Below are 25,019 nucleotides of genomic sequence, written 5' to 3'. Positions count from 1 at the left end.
AACGTGGGAGTTTGCTGGGGACAGAAAGCCGGTTTCGTGTGGTGCTTCCGCTGTCATATCAGGCATCACAAGCGAGGTTTTCCTTTTGTGGAACACGTTTCAACCGAGGTATTGCTGCCAGTACCTGGAGAGCCCGTCAAACGGTGGACAGAATTCCGCCGCTCTCCCGGTGGTTCCACAGAGACCGTCGAAACCAAACGGACCACTATCCGAGTCTGTAGGAGTGAGTTGGTAAAGCCACGTGGTGCTCGGTGCAACCCTGCAAATGGTACTTACCGTTGCACCTGAGCCAAGACACGAACCTCAACATACAACCGTTGGTATTGAGCATGCATGAGTCGTAAGTACGTTCGGCCGATTGGAAACGGAAACGAAGCTGCGCAGGTTAGCCTAGATGTAAGCCTATTGTATTGTACATTAAGAGAATAATTTTGGGTGACGTCACTTAGGGTGTTAGGAACAAAAACTATGAATACAGCTGTAAAATTACACAACTTATGTTCCGCCTTAAATGATTGGGTTATGATTGGAAGCGTTGACGTTTGCTGTTGATTTGGGTTGCGTGGGTTGAGATTTTTTATTGTGTCGCAGAGTTGTGGGTTGTGCATTCCACTTTATACCTATTTTAGAGATTAGGGTCGCATTCCGGTAGTTGGTTGGGGACGTTGAATGAGATACGACGTTGGAACTATTAGCCCGCCCTGATTTGAGTCTTTAGCCGGGACGCAAAACACGCGTCAACAGCCTCTCGGGTTCCGGGAGTGGCGCTTTAAGTTGTTGATGGTATCGGGACAAAAACGTTCGTTACAAATTTGGCGCCCAACGTGGGGCTCTAAGAAAATAGTGCAACACAAATTCGGATAAATTGGAAAAACGAAGATTTCGTTTTAAAAGTTGAAATTTTGGTAGAATTTTTTATATATATATTTTTGGTTGATTGGTTAAGATTTTTTTTTACGTTTATGAGTTTTTTGTGAGTTATCATAGGAGGTTAAAACCAAGTTAGATAAGCCGCTTAAAATATTCAGAAAATCGTTAGAAATAAGTTATCATCATATTTTCATCAATTTTATTTGGTCAACATGGAACAGCAATATCGAATTAATCCCGAATATTTGGAATCCGACGAGTTAGATTACGAATTGAAGATTCGAAATCGATCTATAGAAGGGTCAATGGGGGAGCGTCAAAAAAGATTGCTAGAAGTAATGAGGACTGAAGATCCAGAACTTGTTCTAGGTATTTCCGACATGAATATGGCAGTGGATTGCCAGATTGTTCCCTACAAGCTCCAAGAAATTGGGCGAGCGTTATCGATGGGAGCGTCTAAGCCATTATTCACACGCCTTGTCCATTACAATATGAGAGTCAATCGGTACGTGCCCAGAACTCGCACTCAAGAAGAGCAACAAAAGTCTTTATCTGATTTAATGAAACGGTTATTTACCGAATATTTCCAATTAAATACTGGAAAAGGTCATGAGCACGAATCCAATCATCTTCCGGAAGTTCGGTCGATCGATTTTAACCCGGGATTTGATAGTCGGAAAAACTCAACGGAATTAGAAAACAGATTTTTGGGATTTACTAACCCTGGTGGGTTTGAAGAAGCGATTGGAGGTCGTGGTGGTGTGTCTTCTGAGCACCTATTGCAAAGAGAATCGCCGTTGAAAAACGTTGATCTAGGGGCTATTCCAAAAAAATTAACTTTTAAACCTTCCGTACATACTTTACCTGACGATCGCTGGACACAACTCGGAGTAACGCGAGGATCTCTTAAGACTCCTAAAGTCCAAGATTTTACTTCGAAAAAAACATTCAATACTTCAGAGGAGGTAAATCCCCCGTGTTGTCTGATTGATTTGACTACTGTCAGTTCGTCCGAGGAAAATAAAATCAATTCGAAAACTACTCCAAGCACTCCCGCGAAATCGGAATCGCCGCGTTTCGTACCGTCTGTAAATCTCACACGCCCTCGTTTAGAATTCAACCCGTTGCGGGCCGAATGGAAAGATAGCGAATACGTTCATATATCGGAAATTGAGGCTTACGTCCAATGTTGTGTTCGCGACATGCTTAAACCCGCATCTTTTAGTCCCCTTAGACCGAACCAAGGAATCGCGAATCTTTCGAATAATTTTTCAAAATTCAGGCTCTCGGATTATGATAATCGACGCGAAACGGAAAATGTCCCTGTAAACATCCAACCAGTAGGTTCAACTCCGGGAATTAAAACATTTGAACCATCTCCTCCGTTGCAGTTATCAGATGCTCAATACTCTCAACCGCGTTTTTATAATCCGTCAGTAATGAACGATGAGTGGAATCAAGCTTATAGCAAACCGTCGCGAAACTTTTACGCATCGGAACCGGGTCCGTATAGCCAAAGACAATCGAATGCTTATTGGGGAACGAACCCTTACGTTGACACCAGAGTTAGCCATCATAGGCTGCCACATCAGCAATGCTCGATAATTGAAAAATGGCCAAAATTTTCGGGAGACACTAATCTCGTACCGGTAACCGATTTTCTGCGGCAAGTCGACATTCTTTGTAGGTCTTACGCGATAAACAAACAGGACTTGCGTATGCACGCCCATCTCCTTTTTAAAGACGGTGCCTACGCGTGGTTTACTACGTACGAAGATAAATTTACGTCCTGGGACGTGCTCGAAAGTTATTTGAGAATGCGCTATGATAATCCGAATCGCGATAAATCGATCAAAGAGGAAATGCGAAATCGTAAGCAAAGGCCAAACGAGTTGTTTTCCGCGTATTTGACAGATATTGAAATGCTCGCGTCACGCATGAACGTTAAAATGTCCGAGGGTGAAAAATTTGAAATAATCGTTGAAAATATGAAAATTTCGTATAAGCGCCGGTTAGCTTTAGAGACGATAATGTCCATTGAACACCTTGCACAGCTATGTTTTCGGTTCGACGCGATTGAAACGAATTTATACTCGACGCCAACATCAAAAATGCCTATTCATAATTTGGAGTTTAGAGAATGCGATTTAGAAAATGTCGGAATTGAAGAAACAGAAGAAATCTGCGCTATTCGTAGTGTTTTTCCCCGAAACGATAACGTGCCTCAACGGATTGAAGAGAGAAGGGGAAATTTCTCGGGAAACTCGTTAAAATGTTGGAACTGCTCCAAACCGGGTCACATGTGGAGAGATTGCGATCAGCCTAAAAGAATTTTTTGCCACATCTGTGGTTATATGGATACTACCCCAGCTAAATGTCCCAACCAACACTTTACGGGAGAAAAGGTAGAGGTTTCAAAAAACGTTTAGGAGAGGAGGAGTGCGGGAACCCTTCCCTCTTAGAAGAAAATAATCCGGTTCCCATATCTAGTTTTTCTTATTTCGATCAGGTCTTCTTTATAAAAATGTCATTTAATCGATGTCCACATCTTACGGTTCGCATCATTTCAGAGGAGGTTGAGGGCTTGGCAGACACCGGAGCTAGTATTTCCGTGATAAGCTCGGTCGAACTTATTAATAGATTAGGACTTAGAATCCATACCAAGCCATTGAAAATTTCAACGGCCGATGGAACCGCTTATAAGTGTCTTGGGTACGTGAATATCCCATTTACATATGAAAACCAGACCCATATTATCCCTACCGTGGTTGTACCAGAGGTGACGAAAACTCTTATCCTAGGTATCGACTTTCTCGAAAAATTCGGTTTCCATCTAATAAGTGAGAACCTTCCAAAATCATCGTTTCACTTGTCGAGCACAAATCATTCATACACAACAATGAATGAATTAACCTTTATCGAAAACTATTTTGGAGATTCAGATGGAGAATTATGTTTTGAACTTGCATTCGATGATCAATCCGCGAGAAAAAATTCTTCGGTGGAAGAAGAAACAGACCCAAGTCTTGAAATGCCTACCCTGGAAATTCCGGAACGAACGTTTCAAACGGTTGATGATCTGATTACAGAACATCCCCTCACTGAGGCAGAAAAAATTGCCTTATTGGAAGCTGTACAGACTTTACCGGCTACTCAAACCGACTGTTTAGGTAGAACTCATCTTTTAAAGCATAAGATCGAATTGATTCCGGGTTCCAAACCACGTCGTGTCCCGTACTATAGGTGGTCTCCACATGTCGAAAAGGTGATTGAAACGGAAATACAGCGCATGAAGTCTCTTGGCGTCATTGAAGAATGCTCAGGAGCAATTGATTTTCTTAATCCGCTCCTGCCGATTAAAAAATCCAATGGTAAGTGGAGAATCTGCTTAGATTCTCGAAAACTCAACGAGTGCACACGCAAAGATGAGTTTCCATTCCCAAACATGATGGGTATCTTACAAAGAATAGAAAAATCGAGGTATTTTTCAGTTATAGATCTCTCGGAATCTTACTATCAAGTCAGTCTGGAAGAGTCATCCAAAGATAAAACAGCATTCAGAACGAACAGGTCAATTTACCGATTTACCGTTATGCCATTTGGGCTCCGAAATGCTCCAGCTTGTATGGCTCGTCTTATGACCGCGGTATTGGGACATGATCTCGAGCCCATGGTCCACGTGTATTTGGATGACATAATAATTGTCTCCAATACCATTGATGAACATATCAGACTAATAAAAATTGTCGCTGATCGTCTGAGAAAAGCGGGATTAACAATTAACTTACAAAAAAGTAATTTCTGTCGAAAGGAAATCCGTTATCTTGGATACGTCCTCTCGGAAAAAGGTCTTTCTATGGATGCTAGCAAGATTCAGCCAATTCTAGATTATCCTTCACCGAAAAATGTTAAAGAAATTCGTCGTTTATTGGGTTTAGCAGGGTTTTACTGCAAGTTCATCCCTAACTATTCCGATGTCACTAGCCCCATAACCAATCTATTGAAGAAAAATCATAAAAAATTCGTCTGGACGGAGGAAGCCGAACATGCTCTCAATAAACTTAAGACATCACTGGTAACCGCTCCCGTATTGGCTAACCCAAATTTTTCAGAGCCGTTTATCATCGAAACCGATAGCTCTGACCTAGCCATTGGTGCAGTGCTAGTTCAAATACTCAACGGTGAGCGTAAACCCATTGCTTATTTTTCTAAAAAACTGTCTAGCACGCAAAGAAGGTATAGTGCTACAGAACGTGAATGCCTGGCCGTGTTACTCAGCATAGAAAATTTTAAACACTTCGTTGAGGGTGCACCATTCGTAATTCAAACAGATGCCATGAGCTTAACGTTCCTTAAAAGCATGTCGATCGAGAGTAAATCTCCTCGTATCGCGCGATGGGCGTTGAAGCTATCAAAATACGACCTAACTTTGCAATATAAGAAAGGTTCTGAAAATATTCCTGCTGATGCGTTATCACGAGCAATTCACGTGGTGGATTGTGACCTCTCCGATTCATATACTTCCCAACTTAAAGAAATGGTTCGGCAGTATCCATTCAAATATGCTGATTTTAAAATTGTCGACGAGAAGCTCTTCAAATACCTTTCAAATACACAGCCCTTCGAAGATGCCTCCTTTCGTTGGAAATATGTAGTTCCTAAATCTGAAAGACAGCTTGTTATTTCACGAATCCACAATGAAGCCCATTTTGGAGCTTCCAAGACGTTATCCAAAGTTCGCGAAAAGAATTACTGGCCTCATATGGCTTCCGACGTCAAGCGGTTTTGCAATCAATGTGAAGTGTGCAAAGAATCGAAGTTTCCAAATACCAATGTTACTCCAAGTTGCGGTAACCCAAAATCTTGCACACGCCCTTGGGAAATGATCTCTCTTGATTTTCTAGGTCCTTATCCTCGTTCCAAAAAAGGAAATATCTGGTTACTTGTAATTTGCGATTTTTTTAGTAAGTTTGTAATGGTACAGTGTCTCCGCACTGCAACTGCTCCTGCTGTTTGCCAGTTTTTAGAAAATGCCGTCTTTAATGTTTTCGGTGCACCAGCAACCTGTATCTCAGATAATGCGAAGGTATTCACATGCAAACTTTTCGAAGATTTACTGTCTAGATTCGGCGTGACTCATTGGAACTTATCTGTATACCACCCGGCACCTAATCCGACCGAGAGGGTCAACCGAGTGATAGTAACCGCGATTCGATGCACTCTAAGCAAACGATCAGATCACCAACAATGGGATGAATCCGTTCATGAAATCGCGCGTGCAATCCGAACCAGTGTACACGAAAGTACGGGATACACCCCCTATTTCGTAAATTTCAATCGTAACATGGTAACGAATGGGCGAGAGTTCGACATTATCCGTATGACACCCCAATCGAATGAGTCCCAAAACAATACTGGGACCGCTGATTCTGAGGCGCTTTATAAAATTGTCCAGGAAAATTTACGGAAAGCGTACGACAAGTATAGTCGAAACTTCAATCTGCGTTCAAACGAAAAACATCGTTTTAAAACCGGTGATGTTGTATACAAAAAAAATGTCAACTTGTCCAACAAAGACAAGAAGTTCGTAGGTAAATTTGCCCCTGTTTATACGAAGGTTCGAGTCCGCGAAGTTTTAGGCACAAACACTTATGTGTTAGAAAACTTAGAGGGTATCCGGATCCCTGGAACCTATCATGGTTCTTTCCTTAAACGCTCATGAACGGGTGAAAATTCGAGCTATGACGGTGTACAGGCGTGTGCACATAAACTAGCATGAAAAAAAAAAAACTCCATCTGAGGTGCAATAGACACACTGACACAACTAACAGGACTGTTTCCCTCCTGTTGACCACAGAATAATGATGAAAATTTTCAGGATATTTTCGTTTAACTCAAGTCATTTCAATTCTCTTTAAACATTTTATTTGATTTTTCCAGTAGACAGTCATATTAATTTTGTCCATTTCAATTCACCGACCTAAAAAGAGAAATCATATTTAAGTTAAAACAACATTTATATTTACCTGTTCAGAAGAACCATCGATTGAAAAATTCTCTATATCGTTTCATCATGTACGTTCAGTTGTTGTATTATTATCATTTTTAATCTGTCAACATAGTCAACATAACTCACAGCAGAAAATACACTCTTGGAATTAGAAAGTCAAACCCTGGTTGGATTGGGGAAACTATTCTATGAATCAAAATTTGAGTAGAAATACTTATGAAAATTTAAACTTTATGGATGCTCAAAACAGGATTTTGAGGTTAATTAGGACTTGGTTTGATCAAATATTTTTGAAGTTACTTTGGTAGGAAAGGTTTTTTTTAGTTTATTTTCTCAGATTTTTCTGAGGTCTAATTTAAGGTTTTTTATTATTTTGTCCAGATCTTTCTGGTATTGATAGTTTTTTATTATTTTGTCCAGATCTTTCTGGTATTGATAGAAATATGCATATTCATTTGGAAAACAATCCCCAATCCAGAGATAAGAGAATTGTTTTAGTTAAGACAATAGAAATAGAGATTTACCAGGAATAACAAAAATAACACAGCGTAAAATAGAGTTGTAAATTTTTGGATTTAATTTAGTAGTTTTGTCTAGTAATAAAAATTTTGAAATTTTATTTCAAAATTTTTATTTTCTTTTGCATCGGCGAATGTAATATATTTGATTATGCCCTATCGAGTAATGATAGACCACTCCTGTAAATCTTGCCATAAAACAAAAAGCTAAAGCTCTTAACTCAGTTCCGACACCCGACAGTTGCTATCAACCGCTTAACGCGACATCTCCCGGTCGCTAGAGGCAATAACTAGGCTCTACCTTTCCCTGATTATTTGAGTTCCACAAGTGATCTCATTTAATTTTCTCGGCTAGCTATTTGGGATGCAAAAGGAGGCTGTGATAAAAAAAAATCTAATGCGTATCACTTGACTGTCCTTGAGAGGTGGACAAAGCCCACGAGCTAGGGAGTATGAAGCGCAATGCAACGCACACAACTGCTGGTGGCTTAGCCATCATTTGGCGCGACTTAACTTTGGGGGTGATAGCAGGTCTTAGATGACTGTCGCAATTCAATTTGGCAGTGAACGTTCGGCGAACAAGGTCTTAATCTGATCACGAAAAAGTTAAGCACATTTATTAAGTGCAATCACGTGCAGGTAGTGCTTCAGCAATCTAAAAGTTGGTAGATTAATAGATTATTAGTCGTTACAGATATCGTAATTTTGTGAAACGAATTAAACAAGAGTGTCGTTTAGAAACTTTTGCACGTGCCAGGGCATATACACCAGTGAGTATAACACTGATCGTCAATGGTGATTAGAATTGAGGTTTAATAAGTACCTATGTTTAGTTTTTGCTCAGTTACTTGCTGTAATAGTTTACGGAAAACTAAGGAACGATTCGCCGATCGAACGGTGCGATCGTTAAAAACTACCAGCAGGTAAGACTCATGATGGTTGTTCGTACTGAGTGTGTCGACTGAGAGTGCATATTTTGTCCTTTGTTTTGCAACGTTGAACACAGGAATCCCACAGTTCAACGTGGGAGTTTGCTGGGGACAGAAAGCCGGTTTCGTGTGGTGCTTCCGCTGTCATATCAGGCATCACAAGCGAGGTTTTCCTTTTGTGGAACACGTTTCAACCGAGGTATTGCTGCCAGTACCTGGAGAGCCCGTCAAACGGTGGACAGAATTCCGCCGCTCTCCCGGTGGTTCCACAGAGACCGTCGAAACCAAACGGACCACTATCCGAGTCTGTAGGAGTGAGTTGGTAAAGCCACGTGGTGCTCGGTGCAACCCTGCAAATGGTACTTACCGTTGCACCTGAGCCAAGACACGAACCTCAACATACAACCGTTGGTATTGAGCATGCATGAGTCGTAAGTACGTTCGGCCGATTGGAAACGGAAACGAAGCTGCGCAGGTTAGCCTAGATGTAAGCCTATTGTATTGTACATTAAGAGAATAATTTTGGGTGACGTCACTTAGGGTGTTAGGAACAAAAACTATGAATACAGCTGTAAAATTACACAACTTATGTTCCGCCTTAAATGATTGGGTTATGATTGGAAGCGTTGACGTTTGCTGTTGATTTGGGTTGCGTGGGTTGAGATTTTTTATTGTGTCGCAGAGTTGTGGGTTGTGCATTCCACTTTATACCTATTTTAGAGATTAGGGTCGCATTCCGGTAGTTGGTTGGGGACGTTGAATGAGATACGACGTTGGAACTATTAGCCCGCCCTGATTTGAGTCTTTAGCCGGGACGCAAAACACGCGTCAACAGCCTCTCGGGTTCCGGGAGTGGCGCTTTAAGTTGTTGATGGTATCGGGACAAAAACGTTCGTTACAAGATATAGCCAATATAAAAGCAACCTAGTTCTTATGACCGCTGCACGACCTTTATAATATCTGTATAGAACTTAGCTTCTAAGCTGCCACTTAACTTCGGTTTTGATTGACTGAAGTTCAAGTTTGTTTCAAGCAAAGAGTTAATCAGAGAAGAAACATCCCATTCATACGGTTATTTTAATCGAAACTCACAATCTGATATTTATATAGCCCTAACAAAATTGGTCAAAGTGTGTACTGAATATTTGAAAAAAGGTTTTTTTAACCAGCACTTCGGTTTTGTTAGTTTCTTGACTTTTTTATACAGTCTCAACAAAATTTGATTTTTGCTATTAGCTTTTAACAATAACGGCTTGTTCGTAGATTGATTTTTTCTATTGAAGTGATTTTTTTATCGATGCTGGCGTTCGTAAATAGAAACAAACGTATGCAAAAGCATTGGAAAGTGTTAGACATCTACCAAACAATTTGATCGACTGATGCATCACCAAAAAAAAAATCAATTTTCGAACGCGCCGTAAAAAATAACGTGTGAAATAGCAATTGAAATCATGAATATTCTTTACATAAGTCATATAAATAAGAACTAATTTTGCTTCAAGCGTTATGTATTTCCGCCTAAAGCAATGGTCTCATAATCATGATTTAAAAAAATTATGTTAAAAATAGTTTTTTTTTTCGCTCAAAAATACAATCTAGCTACCGGCTAGACCCAGGAAATCATCCATAAGAGTTCCGATAGCGAACTGGAAAAAAAAATTAGAAATGTCAATATTTTGTAGCATAACTTGACCCAAGGAACCTTACAATGCCCGTTGCATCCACCCTCGTTCCAACTATTTTGAGCCGAATCTTATCCTCCAGCGCGATGACTATTTCTTCGTCCTTGGAGCGGTAGCACGGAGGGTTGGCTGTGGGACAGAACTGAACATCGGCCGGAATGGAGTGGTGCGAGATGAAGCAGGACAGCGGCCCGATTTCGGCAAACATGCCTACTTTGTTGACCTGCGTTACGACGGCATCCAGCACTTCGCCCTTGAACGGTCGAAACACGATGGCCTTGTATTTGACCGGATACACCACGAATCCTTGGCCCGGAAGTATAACACCGGAACCGATGTCATCTATCGTTGTGACCGCTATCACGAAACCATACTTGCCGGTACAGGTGCCTTCCACTTCCGTGTACAGCTTCTGTTTAACCGTTTCCATCAGCTGAGGTCCGAAGTACCGCGGGTGCAGCAAAATTTCATGTTCTAATGAAATCTACATAAGAAAATAGAGAATTTAATATGTTTACGGTCTTAATTTACTTTTACTAACGTGATAAAACATTGTTTCCTGAGAATAGTCAATCAGATTCTAGAACTCCGGTTTTTTGGCCGATAAACTTCGGAAAGCCGCGCAACGGAGGCAAAATGCTTTGCAAGCCGATATTCTCTCAAATGTTTACAAGCAAACAAGGCGTTACGTGCGTTACGCGCACATGACAATTTGAAGATACACGTTTCGGAAAAAAACACATTATCGCTTTAAATTAAACAACCCTATAGGAATTCGGCGTGATGGTAAATCCAATCTTCGGAAAATATTATCAATTCAAGGGATTATTCAACACGCTAACTTTTGGCTACCCCTTAAAGGCGTAAAAATGACCCGTATGATCTGTCAAATAACGGGTCATTTTATCGGATGAATATTACCCCTTATTTAGAAAAGCTCGATTCCCTTCAAAAAGGGTAGTTTTAGATGCGTTACATTAAATGCGTTGAATTCGGCATGAAAAGAGAGGTTGTGGTAAGTTGTAATTGTAAAAAAAATTAAATTGTTTTCTCACAGAATTTATATTTATTCATTTTATTACTGAAGCCCAGCATAATTCCGGATGTGCCAGACGAACACAAAAAGAAAAAACGCACCGCGGCGGACTAAAATTGGAGGTAAGGTTGATGGTAGTGAAAAGAAATTAAAAAAAAAAATTAAAATCTAATATTTTGTTTCAGGATTCGTCTTAAGAGGATTATAGATGTCAACCCGAATAGCAAAGACCATGGTTTTAAGATAACCGAACAATGTTTTTCAATTTAACTGTAAACTTCACCGTAGTATCTAAATATCTATAAACCGCATTTTATTTCGAAATCACCATAAATTTTAAAGTCACCGTAAAGTTTATAGTTTATTCAAAATATTTCATAGTTGACGAAAATGACAGAAACACGGTTTAACAATAATTTTATTGTGATTATTATTGTTACAGTGTACTTCATGGTAAAATGTAAGTCCAAAAATGGTAAATTTTTGGTTATTTTACACACTTTTAATTGATCGTGCAGAGATTCTTCAGTGCGCGCCATTTTGGCAAAAAATCGTTTTCGCGGTCAATTTTTTGTGGTGCGCATCGAAATATTTTGGATGCGGTAAGTTGCTTTTTAATTATTTATTTACGGTTTTGAGAACTGTTAATTTATTTTTCTAGATGCTACTGTTCCACAGCTCCGGAAGGCAGGCTCTTATTAACAAAGCGTCCGGTTGTTTTCCCCCCATCGGCGAAGACGGTACGGGAAAATCATTGGCAGCCGTCGGAAATGTGCTGAGTCCTTCAAAATGGGCCGATGTGAAATCGGGGAAAATGCCATCGGGAAGACCTTGTCGGAACCAGAGAGTCAGGTTCCAGAATAGCTCAGCTAGTGGCCAACGGGAAGAAACCAGTCTCCTATCGGAAGTTCCACACTAGAAACGGTCGGCGGTGATACAGTAAAGTGCATGGTGCTGGTTATCAAAATGTGAAAAATGAGTGATCAAATATGATGAATGAATGAATAAAATTTTATTGCAAACCTTGAAAATGTGAATTTTTCAATGTAGAAACCATGAAATTGTACGGTAAAAATTATGCTTTTGTACCATCAATTAACCTTGATTTCCATCTTCGCTAAAACGATCGGAATGAACATATTTTCATGGTTTTATTGTGAAAAACTGGAAGCTGTTTTAACCATGAACTTTATATTTTTGGGCTTTCCAATGTATGGAAAATCGCCATTTTTTTCATGGTCACGCTGCATAACAATACCCCTTTTTCATGGTTATTTTCGTCAAAACGATGAAATGTATGGTCGAAAAATATGAATTCCAATGTGCATTCACGGTATCGAGGACGTTAATATTTATGGTCTGTGAATATGGAATTCATGGTTTTTTCACGGTGCATTTCTATTCGGGAAGCGGGAAACCGAGTATTACGACTATAGGCAAGAAAATATCGAAAAATAACTAAAATTAATCCAAATCTAAAAGTTTTCTTATATACCCAAGCAACCAAAAGTCTCATATCTACTTAAACTCGTGCCTCTAAAGTTCGAATTTCGCTGAACAAAGGTTCCAAAGGGATTTGGTACCGAATTTTTTCGAAAGTGAGCATAAAAGTTGCAAATGGTTCCTCAAAAAGACTTCTATGGACTTGAAGTTCCAAGAAGTTCCTCAAATAGCCTTTTATGGGACATGTCAATCGCACCCACACAGTATAAAAGTTACAAATTAGGTCTCAAATAGCCTTCTGTGAACTTCAAGTTCCAAGAAGATCTTCAAATAGCCTTCTGTGAACTTCAAGTTCCAAGAAGTTCCTCAAATAGACTTTTTTGTGACATGTCAAACGCATTCACACAGTATAAAAGTTACAAATTAGGTCTCAAATAGCCTTCTGTGAGCTTCCCGTTTCAAGAAGATCCTCAAATAGCCTTCTGTGAACTTCAAGTTCCAAAAAGTTCCTCAAACAGCATTTTTTGTGACATGTCTATCGCCTTTTTTCAGAATAAAAGTTCCAAAATGGGTCTCAAATAGCCTTCTATGGACTCGAAGTTCCAAAAAGTTCCTCAAATTGCCTTTTTGAGACATGTCCGCCATTTCATGAATATGAAATGAGAAAGAACATCACAAAAGGGCATATAATAAATAAATCATGATTTGGAGCTTGGAAATTGTTTAAAATTATAATTTATATTGAAATTTCAACTCAGAACAACTTAAAGCTAACTCGCAAATGATTGTTTTTGAAAAAAGTAAATATTTTGACTTTATAAAATTTCGTCCAACTGTATTTACTCACCACGAATTTATCACGCATTGAAAGTCAGTTGAAACAATTCATTCATTAAATATCAAGATAAACTCAAGAATTTGTATAATTTTTAGCTTAACAGTTATAAACATGGAATTCCTTTTTTTTAAACCGATATTATTTTAACGGATGATTGATTAATACGCCGTTTCGTAATGTTCCTTAGTTATAATCAACATGCGTCTTTGCTGCTGGCTGCCCTTGCGGGTATTCTAGGAAGCTTATAACCACTTTGAATTTTAGCTGGCGGTAAGGCAACATCTAGGCGTAGCGTCGTGGCAGCGTGTTTGGCTATCATCTCGGAGGATCGGGTTCAAATCTGGTACAAGGACTAATTTTTTCCATTAGGTTGTTTGATTGCTTGAGTAAGCGAATCAAATAATTGTGTAGCAGAACTGGCGTGCCTACTGGCATGTGTCGAACAAAGTTAAAAACAAAGCCATAATTAAGTAAGATCAATTGAGGGGAGGTGATGGGAGGAATAAAGATGGATGCCGAGAAACCGGCAGAACCACATGGGCTGGTGGTGACCAAAGTAAGAGAGGAGAGGAGAATTATTTTTTTTTGTTTTCGCTGATTAAAAGTTTACTTGTGGGCTGAACAGAGGGCCGTTCAAATCTGTAATGGAACTTCAAAGTTTCAATAAGAACTTAAATTTTGGGCTGAATAAAACGAACTTCAGCACATTGATTATGCTGATTAAGCTGTGTTCGACCCTTTTAACGAGACTTTTGGTTGCTTGGGTAGGCATTTCAATAAACAAGATGAAACACAACATATTGTTTTGATTTATTTTCCAGGAAACAAATTTTCTACAAGCAGAACCTTTAATTTCCACCATACGGAAGCTTTTGAAATAAGGGGTAATTTCCGCTACAAGCGTTCGAAATAAGGGGTAATTTTCATCCGCTGCAAGCGTTATCAAGCTGAGTACCCCTTAAAGGGTACTGCTGCTGTATCCTTTAAAAGGAGTTCTCCCAGTCTTATTGAATAACGGGTCAAAAGTATTCGTTAAGGGGTAGCCAAAAGTTAGCGTGAACTTTCAATTAGAATTAAATTTTGTTATAAAACTTCAAAAGGGAAAAATAGCAATTAACGTAATGAATTGAATAAAATGCATGAAATCAATCAAATATTTACAATAATCAAAAATTGGTTGTTGATTTGTTTCATTTTAAAACACAATTTCGTTTAATTTAATTGTTTCTCAAATTAAGGCATGTATCGATTTTATGCCATTTTATTTTAATTTCCTTCGATTCAAACCCGAAATGAAAACACTTCCATTCGCGTTAACAAAAGTCTTAAATCTGATCTTTATTTCCCAAGCTTACTATGACTAGACGATGTAGTGCACATTTTCCTTCAAACATATTGCTATCTCTTTTCCTGTTCAAATGTCTTTATTCCTAACGGTACAAGCGATTTCCGTTCGATATGAACCCGCAGTATAATTCTTAGACTGCATCGTTCTGTAAAATCAGTGTAAATTCTGTCCAAATTTCAATTATTTCCAAAATATCGAATAGTTTTAATATAGTTCAAAATTTAAAGAAAAAGATATATTTAGCGCAGAAGCATGCGTGACGTGATGATTTTTTTTTTTTTCCTTTTTCCCGGGATTTTAATTATTTATGTGGAATCATTCATCCCGATATCCGTTTTGCTTCACTGTTTACTTCACTGTTTTGTTTTTAAACTTAAGTTTGCTTTAATATCACTGTTTTTGTTTTGATTTTATTTTCCACTTTGATGGTTTGTTTCGTATTTCAAATCTTTATTTTCGTTCACTGATAGTCTTTTTGTTGTTGTTCACTTTTAGGCACTGTTTCCTACAGTTCTTGTAGGAGTTTGGTTTTTTTCATGAAAAGCAAGACTTTTCTTTCTTCCTTCGGGCAATTTGAGAGGATCGTGCGGAGGCTGGTACTTAGACCGAAGTTTTTCCTTTGCTGCTGGTAGCAAAGGCAGTCCACGAGGATGTGTTTTACGGTAACGATTGTGTTGCAGGCATGACATACTGGAGCAGGTTCTCTAGCCATGAGAAAACCGTGTGTGAGCCGTGTGTGTCCGATTCGTAAGCGCGTAAGGGCTCGTCTATCCTCGAACATCTTTTGGTCGATCCAGGAGCATGGTGTGTTCTTGATTTCTCGAAGTTTGACCGTGTGACTTTGATTCCAGGTATTTTCCCAACTTGCCCATATTTGATTTTTTATGGTTCTTATAGCATCAGTGTGAGGAATTGGGGAAATTGGAGGAGAACTCTGACTTCCTTCGAAAGCTAAACGGTCGGCAGCTTCGTTGCCAGAGATTCCGCAGTGCCCGGGGACCCAACAAAGAATTACGTTTTTGGAAACAGCCTGTTTTGATATTTCAGCAACCCATGGATGGGTGTCGTTGTTTGCGGCAGCGGCCGTGAGGACACTAGCCGAATCGGAGAAAATGACGGTAGGTTGATTGATGGTGCAGTAGTTCTCTAGTGCGATTTTAAGTGCGAAGGCTTCGGCACTGTATACCGAGCAAGCAGACGGTAGCGGGAGTCCCTCACGTTTGTTTTCATTGTAGATTCCGTAACCAACCTGTCCCTTCAGGCTTTTTGATCCGTCGGTGAACACTTTGTTATAGGAAGCGTACAACCGAGTTTGGTGTTCAAGAAACTTGGGAAGCACATTCTGAGATGGTTGTCCGGCTCTAATGATTTTGAGTAGGCTTAAATCGATCTTGGGTTTTTTGCAGTTCCAGGGGCGTAGACGAGGGTCAGAACGGACACATATATTTGGTAGAGCAATAGAAAAAAGTTGTTGCAGAGAGTCTCTAGTCCTGACCACCATAGGTGCGTTGCTGGGTCGGTTGTATGACAACCATCGGATTGTTTTTGCCGTAAGAGCTTGGGTTATGACATTTTCGAAAGGTTGTAATCCACTTTCTGCCATCAGAGAGATGATAGGGCTAGATTGGAAGGCTGCGCTTATGGTACGAACTCCTTGGTTGTAAGCAGGTTCAAGAATTTTGGTCACCTTGTCTCCGCCTCGGCTGAATAATCCTACTCCATACAAAATTGATGGCAGCAACCAAGCGCGTAGAAACCTTTGAAGAATGGGGCGAGATGCGGAACCACAGTTTTGGCTCAGGATTTTTAGTATGTTGAGCTTGTTCGTACAGTTCTTTCGAACCCGATTTGCGTGTCCAATAAAGTTAAGTTTGTCGTCTACAATAACTCCAAGGATTCTTGCTGAGTGAACCAGTCCAATGTTGTTTCCGTCCAGTAATAGAGGGGGTAGACGGCTCAATCTCTTGCGGTTTGGCCCAAAGTGTAGTAGTTTAGATTTTTCGGCAGAAAAGGAAAATCCTACTTCCGGTGCCCATTTTGATAAAGCTTCTACAGCATTTTGAAGTTTTTTTCGCGTAAGTTTTGCGAAGGAGGACTTGGCTATGAGAATGATGTCGTCCGCAAAGATGAGTGTTTGAGTGTTTTCTGGGATGATATTAAAAATGTTCTGCATCGCAACTAGGAAGAGAGTCGGAGCGATGACGGATCCTTGAGGAATCCCTTCGTGAATCATTTTCGTTGTTGAAAACTGGCCGTCAATGAGTACTTTAAATTTTCGGTTTTCTAAAAAACTCTTAATGTATTTTCCCATATTTCCGACAATACCCCACCGTTTTAAAGTTGTAAGGATGCATCCACGATTAACTTTATCAAAGGCTTTTGATAAGTCCAACAGTAAGCATTCAGTGTGCATATTTTTGTCTAGTGCATCGTTTAATATACATTCCAGAGTCCCCAGGTGATCATCCGTAGATAAGCCAGGCCTGAAGGCGAATTGACGAGTGTCCAGTAAATTTCTTGTTTCTAGAACTGTACGTAATCTGAAATTTACCATTTTTTCTAAAACCTTGCCTATGCAATCTAGTAGTGTGATCGGTCGGTAACTACTTAACAAGTGAAGATTTTGGTTGGGTTTGGGGATAGGGATTACCAGTCCTTCTTTCCATTTTTCGGGGCATGAGCCTGATTGCCAGATGTTGTTGTAAAGTTCGAGCATTCGGAGCTTCCCTATAGGTGGAAGGTTTTTTAAAAGCGGATACCCAATACCGTCCGGGCCAGCTGAATTTCCTTTCGTTCTCCGTAAAGCTGACTCGAGCTCAGTAAAGGAGAAGGCGGTGTTAAAATCGAGGCAGATGTTGGTATCGAAGTTAGTGGTATTAGGTTGAATTGATGAGTTGGGAGATGCAGAGATTGACTGGAGTTGGTCCCCAAATGCTTCGGCTAAGCTGAGAGGGTCGTTTGTGTAGGAGCTGTTCAAAAGAATATTGAATTTACTGTGTCGATTTTGTCCATTGAGTCTTTTAATTTTGTCCCATAGTTTAACTGCCGGTGTGTTTGGTTCGATTTCCTCTAAGAATTTAAGCCAACTTTCCAATTTAGCATTTTTAATAATTGCTCTTGCTTCAGATCGAGCTTGTTTGAATTCAGCTAGCGCGTTGGATTTACGGGGATCATCATTTGTTAGACGTCGGAGGGAACGGAGCTTTTTCCGTCGTAATTTGATGGCATCCCGGACTTCTGGGGACCACCAAGGAACCGCAATCTTTCCTGGTTCGCCAGTCGTTCGCGGTATACATATTGAAGCTGAGTCAAAGATTATTTTGGTGAAGGATTCAACTGTGATGGGGATGTCTTGACTGAAGTGATTTTCAGTTAATGATTGGTAGTTAGGCCAGTCTGCTTGTTCATCCCAAGTAACCATAAGCACTAAAACATAGCCCTTAATCAACACTATATTCCCATATATAACTCTGTATTAATGCTTGTTTTGCACTATATGCGTATATAATGCAGATTTAATGCTAAAAAGGCGAAATAGCGGGCTGATTAAATGCTATCACAACATAGCCTTTAAAAAGCATTACAAATGCTGAATTAGAGCGCCATCAAAACGTCATTTTTCGCAAGCCGGATATAAGCATTAACAATGCATACTTAGAACACCTTTTGTTTATTTAATTATTATTTTTTGAATAATTAAAATGAACAAAAAATAAATGAATAATTATTATCTGCAACATCAATCAATCTGCTGAACGAAGGAGAATTATGCCTGCTTAATGAATTCTTCTGAGTCTCGAACCGAGGATCCCGCAGCAGCCTTTATCTCTCCTTGCGCCTTTACCATTTCGACCACTCTTGATGCTGATAAGGTGGGTGAAAAAATGCGTACTTCAAGTACTGTTCGGGTCACACCACTCCTAATGCTTATTAACTTTAGAGCTACTCTATATGTGCATATAGTGCTATCATTAGTGTTAATTTTCTTTATTGCTTCTATGCATTAATAATGCTTATATAAAACAAAAAAGCATTATGAATGTTGATTTAATGCCAACTTGCATTAGAAATGGTGATTTCATGCTAACTTGCATTAGAAATGTTGATTTAATGCTGATTCAGGGTTTTAGCTTAATGCTTATGGTTACTTGGGATATTTCCATCTTGGTCTTGTGTTTGATTGTGGGGTAGATTGTTGAATCGTTATTTTGATGGGTAGGTGGTCGCTACCATGGGTGTCATCTAGTGTATACCAGCCAAAATTCGGTCCAAGGGCCCAGGAGACCAGGCTCAGGTCCAAAGCTGACGTGTTCCCTGTAGAGGGATCTACGCGTGTGTGACTGCCATCGTTCAGAATAGTGAGACTGTGCGATAGGGCGAAGTTTTCTAAGTATTCCCCTTTTTTGTCGGTGTGATAACTTCCCCAGTTAGTGGAATGGGCGTTCAGGTCTCCTAAGATGATCATAGGTGTTGGTAATTGTGCAACTAGGTTTTCCATTTCGTCGACAAGATCGTTAAAAGTACCCGAATAGCACGCAACCATGGTATTACAGTAATTTTCCGGTGAATTTTGATGTGACCATGTACTTCATGGTAAAAAGAACATCCGAGCGTGATTTGAGACTTTACACACTCCAAGTTTTTCGTGTACGGTTGAAATTTTGACAGTCGCGGCACGTGTTTTTTTCCTCTTCAGTCAGTTTTGTCGAGGTATTTTTTTGCTAATTTTAATTTGTTCGGAAAATGGACACAACCGGTAAGTTAAATATCGGAGCTATCCAAACAGCAAAAATCTTAATTTTTTTTTATCAATTCCAGCAAAATAAAACCGACACACAGCGAGTGGCTGAGGATGCGGTAGCCAAGAGGTGCCGCAAGCAGCAATGGGATGTGGAAGTGCGAGCTGCAGAGCAGCCCAGCAAATGAATTATGATTAAATAAAATGTGTGAGTAAATTTTAAAATTATTTGAATAAATCGTCGATAAAATAAATTCATTCGTTTTTTTAATAAAAAAACATAAAAATGATGACATCCCGAATAGAAATGCACCGTGAAAAAACCATGAATTCCATATTCACAGACCATAAATATTAACGTCCTCGATACCGTGAATGCACATTGGAATTCATATTTTTCGACCATACATTTCATCGTTTTGACGAAAATAACCATGAAAAAGGGGTATTGTTATGCAGCGTGACCATGAAAAAAATGGCGATTTTCCATACATTGGAAAGCCCAAAAATATAAAGTTCATGGTTAAAACAGCTTCCAGTTTTTCACAATAAAACCATGAAAATATGTTCATTCCGATCGTTTTAGCGAAGATGGAAATCAAGGTTAATTGATGGTACAAAAGCATAATTTTTACCGTACAATTTCATGGTTTCTACATTGAAAAATTCACATTTTCAAGGTTTGCAATAAAATTTTATTCATTCATTCATCATATTTGATCACTCATTTTTCACATTTTGATAACCAGCACCATGCACTTTACTGTATCACCGCCGACCGTTTCTAGTGTGGAACTTCCGATAGGAGACTGGTTTCTTCCCGTTGGCCACTAGCTGAGCTATTCTGGAACCTGACTCTCTGGTTCCGACAAGGTCTTCCCGATGGCATTTTCCCCGATTTCACATCGGCCCATTTTGAAGGACTCAGCACATTTCCGACGGCTGCCAATGATTTTCCCGTACCGTCTTCGCCGATGGGGGGAAAACAACCGGACGCTTTGTTAATAAGAGCCTGCCTTCCGGAGCTGTGGAACAGTAGCATCTAGAAAAATAAATTAACAGTTCTCAAAACCGTAAATAAATAATTAAAAAGCAACTTACCGCATCCAAAATATTTCGATGCGCACCACAAAAAATTGACCGCGAAAACAATTTTTTGCCAAAATGGCGCGCACTGAAGAATCTCTGCACGATCAATTAAAAGTGTGTAAAATAACCAAAAATTTACCATTGTTCGTTTTGGTTTGGACTTACATTTTACCATGAAGTACACTGTAACAATAATAATCACAATAAAATTATTGTTAAACCGTGTTTCTGTCATTTTCGTCAACTATGAAATATTTTGAATAAACTATAAACTTTACGGTGACTTTAAAATTTATGGTGATTTCGAAATAAAATGCGGTTTATAGATATTTAGATACTACGGTGAAGTTTACAGTTAAATTGAAAAACATTGTTCGGTTATCTTAAAACCATGGTCTTTGCTATTCGGGATGATCAAAAAAACAAAAACAAAAACCCCCCCAAGAGCAACAATATTTATTTCAGCGGGCAAACAATGTAAATTGTCGGATTTTCATGGTTTCACTATGAAAAAGTGGAAGCTGTTATCACCATGAACTTCATATTTTTGAGCTTCCGAATGTATGGGAAATCGCCATTTTTTTCATGGTCACGCTGCATAACAATACCCCTTTTTCATGGTTATTTTCGCCAAAACAGTGAAATGTATGGTGGGAAACTATGAATTCCAATGTGCATTCACGGTATCGTGGACGATAATAAGCATGGTGTAAACCATAAAATTTATGGTTTGTGAATATGGAATTCATGGTTTTTTCATCGTACAATTCTATTCGGGTAGTGAACCTTCATATAAGAGAAGCGACATCTGATCCCTTTTTAAATAAAGTATGTGGCAACATCGCCAAAATCTTGAACAAAAAACTCCTCAGCACTGTTTTCTGGCTCAATGTTCAAGCTCTAAAGTGAACGCTCCTTCAATCCAACAAAACAACATTGAACTCGATGCCCAAAGGTTCGCGATAAACGGTATGAATGACTTGAATTTCGTTAACAATCAGATAGTTTTCTAACTAGGAACACGATTCACCAAAGCATTGAAAAACATTGCACCTAATCATAAATTCATATGACCAGCTTTATAATTATCTGTTTGAACTATAACAACAATCACAATACCTTCCTTGGTTGAGTTTTCAATAAGAAAGGTAAAAGATCTGCAACAAATGCTCGGATCGATTGGAATCGATTTTGACAGTTCTTTTGTATCGATTGGAATTTTGTGTTTCAGACGTCGCTTCTCTTATATGGAGGTTCTCTAGTTAGGGCATCCGCAGCAATCGCGAGCAAAGTGAAAATGCTCACGAGTTTAATCACTTCCATACCGCACCGGGGGTTAGTATGAAGGTGAGCAAAATAGGGCCGTTGCCGTCGGGACCGACAAAATCACCAAATTTGCTCACTAGAAAGGGGCGAGATCAAACATGCACTGAAAAAATTCTACCGTTTTAAGCAGAATTAAACAAACGAAAGGAAAGCTGAAACTTTTTTTATTGCGCAAAAACTAATTCCATGAAATATTTCCGAAAAACCCTTCAAGTCCGACGATTGCTTTCTGAAAATTTTGATTGTGCATTCCGTGTAGTAAACATTTTACTGACTCCCACAACCTTGAATGAAGTTTCGAGGATTTTTATCGGAGTAATAATAATCGAGACCAGTGCGCTGTGCAGGATTTTTGTATCCAACCGTATGGGTGGCATTCCATAACTGTCCCCACCAATTCGGCTTTCGAAACGGGGTCTCTTAATAAGTTTGCAACTAATGGGACCCAGTTTTTCGGAGCAGCAACTATTGTTGGATAGAAAAAGAAGTTGAAGATTTTAGCAGAATAAAACAAACGACGTCGCAGCGTGTGGATGTTTGTTGATATTCATTTTAAGAAAAAATGTGTATGAGATTAAAATTGTGGATGATTTTTTTTTCTGAATAACCAGTTGAATTCGCAATTTCGTTACATTTTTTCGGGTTTATCCAGGAATTGAACGAGAAAGTGCAATTGCTGGTTCTGATAGTGAGTTATATTTATTTTGTATTTTATAGGTATTGTTTCGGACTTTTTTCTACCTAGAATTTTGATAACATTTTTTCCTTTCTCATTCAATTTCAGATAAACAAACTCGAAGCATCGTATTTTATGACCAAAAATGATCATGTAAACTAAGAAGAGCTGTTGGTGGACGACTCCGAAAATTTACTCGGTCCGTATTAATTTAAGATTAAGATTTTCTTCAAAAGTTTTCTCAGTGCAATGCCAAATTTAAAAATAATTATGCTACCGCCCGGTGCGCGAAAGAGTGAGTATCCCAAAACCGGTCCGCTGAAATGAGCAAAACCGGGCCGCGTATACTCACTTATTGGTGCGTTTGCTCTTAAAAACCAGTGAGGGGGGAACATATAATGAGGCTACGGCAGCGTTGCCACATTTAAATCTGTATTTTCGAGGCAAAAAATCTTTTAAATCTGTATAAAATCTCAAAAATCTGTATTAAAATCTGTATTCAAAATTTTGATTTCGGATACTAACATTGCACTGCGGCGACCTTTTTTATAATGCGTGGCGCACTAATCTAGTTGCCCTCTTCATTATTGCGAACTGCGACATTCGTTCGATCTTTCAAATCAGTTTTAATCCTGTGATTTTGCTACATGCAATCCGCTTTTTGGTTTGTTTGTACAACGAATTGCGACTTCGGAACATTGCACGAAATTATATTTCCAGTACAACGAACAAAATACATATCCGCTACCGCTACATGTAAAAAATAAGGTCACACCAACTTTAAACTGGATATGTTTTGTAAAATGCAACGATCTTTGTCCAACCTGAGTTTAACAATCAGATGGGATTTGGAAATTGTGTCAATTGTCTCTGATCAGTTTCTGTATTTAGTTGTAAAATATTCACTGCAGCTGAAGTTAGCCAAAAATATTTAACAAGGTACCATTAAAAGTTACATTTCGTGTAATGCAATGTCTGATCTTGGTGTATGATTTTCTAACACAGGTTTGAAAACTCTTTTCAAACCCTTGCATTGATGCAGTTCCGAACTATAATCTGGAAGATTTTTCTCATTTGTGAGCATGACAACTGATGACTTGAACGTTGGATCATCAAAGGAGATTATTCTCGATTAACTCAAAGCATAATCAAAATATCATAGAAATTTTTTCATTTGCTGAAAATCTGTATAAAATCTGTATAAATTTCCAATTATCTGTAATCTGTATATACAGATTCTTGGTTTGAAAATTTCAAAAAAATCTGTATGTTCACTGAAAAATCTGTATATGTGGTAACGCTGGGCTACGGTGATGTCAAGAGGGGCGTGTAAACGAACACAAATGACATTTAGCGTCGATCGGATAGTTATGGGAGAAAAAGGTGTCCCTTTTTTAATAGCCAAACCAACGCCCCGGCGGGAGGGGCTTGTTATATCGTCTTTGAGGTGGAGCTCATAACCTTTAAGAGGGCTGTTACGGAAAGCAGTTTGTGATGCCATGGTTTCTTGCAGAGCAAATAATATACACTCAGAAATGAATAAAATATAAAAATCATTTATTTTTATGTATTCTGTAATTACCAGGCGAATATTTTTTTCAGTCTTTAAAAAATAGGTATCGGATTATTATTTTTTAATACTTTGGAAATATTTCTGCTTGAGAAATCATTCTGTGCATAAAATTTAGTGTGCGAAACATTTCAATCTGTCATTTTGGTTTTCTTTTTCTTTTTTTTGTTGATGGGTCGATGGTATTTTGTTTTGATCGTCGCGAAGTGTCGATGCACGGCCGACAATCAATTAAATCCGCTGGAAACTTGGATACCTCGTGCACAATTCGATCAAACGGATCTGAAGTGAAGGAACATTAACCTGTTGAGATCGAGTGCCGCTAGTCCCAACCGGGTGCTGCATGTTAAGGTGGGTGGGAGTATTTTCAAACGTAAAATTATATTCATGTATTTATTTTACATTGGGAACGAAAAATCCGTATTAAAATAATATATTTTCACGGAACTCCAACCATAAAAATAAAGAAAAAACGTTAAGAACTATTTTCTTATTTCCAGATACATCAACAACACATTTGGATGACTTTCGAGGACATGTGGAGAACCTGATGGTTCAAATCTTATTCCAAAATAAATTAATACTAATGCGGATGTCGTGGATCTCTCTACATGGTCAGTTTTATGGTAATCATCACTAACTTGATGCTCAAATTTTCACAATTATTTCAATTTTAGGAACGCTATCACCGGATGCATGATTCGTTTTCAACGGAAAGGTTAAATAGTGATTATGTCGACAATTTTAAAATATCGGGAAGAAAATTTTTATACTTATTCATATTGTATATGATGTAAAAATGTTTAAAATAAACTTGACAATTCTCAAATATTGGAAAAAATGCATTAAAATTCTCTAATCATTGAAATAATCCTGAACAATAACCATCGATTTAAATTTCATTTCATTTACCACCACCAGATGTCACTGTCGTAGATATTTCTCA

General features: G+C 38.8%; 2 protein-coding genes and 3 long non-coding RNA genes across 5 annotated transcripts; 2 read left to right on the top strand and 3 right to left on the bottom strand.

Annotated features, from left to right (window-relative positions):
- Nucleotides 1-9,814: 9,814 nt before the first annotated feature.
- Nucleotides 9,815-10,685, bottom strand: LOC129757001 (DNA-directed RNA polymerase II subunit RPB7). Its single transcript, XM_055754085.1, has 3 exons — nt 10,551-10,685; nt 10,035-10,493; nt 9,815-9,973 (listed from the first exon to the last, which is right to left on the bottom strand). The coding sequence occupies exons 1-3, from the start codon at nt 10,560-10,562 to the stop codon at nt 9,923-9,925; spliced, it is 522 nt and encodes a 173-aa protein (XP_055610060.1). The 5' UTR covers nt 10,563-10,685; the 3' UTR covers nt 9,815-9,922.
- An 873-nt stretch (nt 10,686-11,558) lies between these two features.
- LOC129750817 (uncharacterized) lies at nt 11,559-12,076 on the top strand. The gene is made up of 2 exons (XR_008738499.1): nt 11,559-11,647; nt 11,707-12,076. It is a non-coding gene; the product is annotated as an uncharacterized LOC129750817 (long non-coding RNA).
- A 3,103-nt stretch (nt 12,077-15,179) lies between these two features.
- On the bottom strand, nt 15,180-16,907 carry LOC129753257 (uncharacterized). The gene has a single exon (XM_055749055.1). The coding sequence runs from the start codon at nt 16,905-16,907 to the stop codon at nt 15,180-15,182; it is 1,728 nt and encodes a 575-aa protein (XP_055605030.1).
- A 3,177-nt stretch (nt 16,908-20,084) lies between these two features.
- LOC129750794 (uncharacterized) lies at nt 20,085-20,598 on the bottom strand. The gene is made up of 2 exons (XR_008738490.1): nt 20,514-20,598; nt 20,085-20,454 (listed from the first exon to the last, which is right to left on the bottom strand). It is a non-coding gene; the product is annotated as an uncharacterized LOC129750794 (long non-coding RNA).
- Nucleotides 20,599-24,226: 3,628 nt separating this feature from the next.
- LOC129758755 (uncharacterized) lies at nt 24,227-24,887 on the top strand. Its single transcript, XR_008740060.1, has 3 exons — nt 24,227-24,424; nt 24,574-24,687; nt 24,751-24,887. It is a non-coding gene; the product is annotated as an uncharacterized LOC129758755 (long non-coding RNA).
- The last annotated feature ends 132 nt before the right edge of the window (nt 24,888-25,019 follow it).

Source organism: Uranotaenia lowii, chromosome 3 (genome assembly GCF_029784155.1).
Source record: "Uranotaenia lowii strain MFRU-FL chromosome 3, ASM2978415v1, whole genome shotgun sequence".
NCBI lineage: Eukaryota > Metazoa > Arthropoda > Insecta > Diptera > Culicidae > Uranotaenia > Uranotaenia lowii.
Note: the sequence above shows the minus strand (reverse complement) of the source record. Positions and strands in the feature narration are given on the sequence as shown.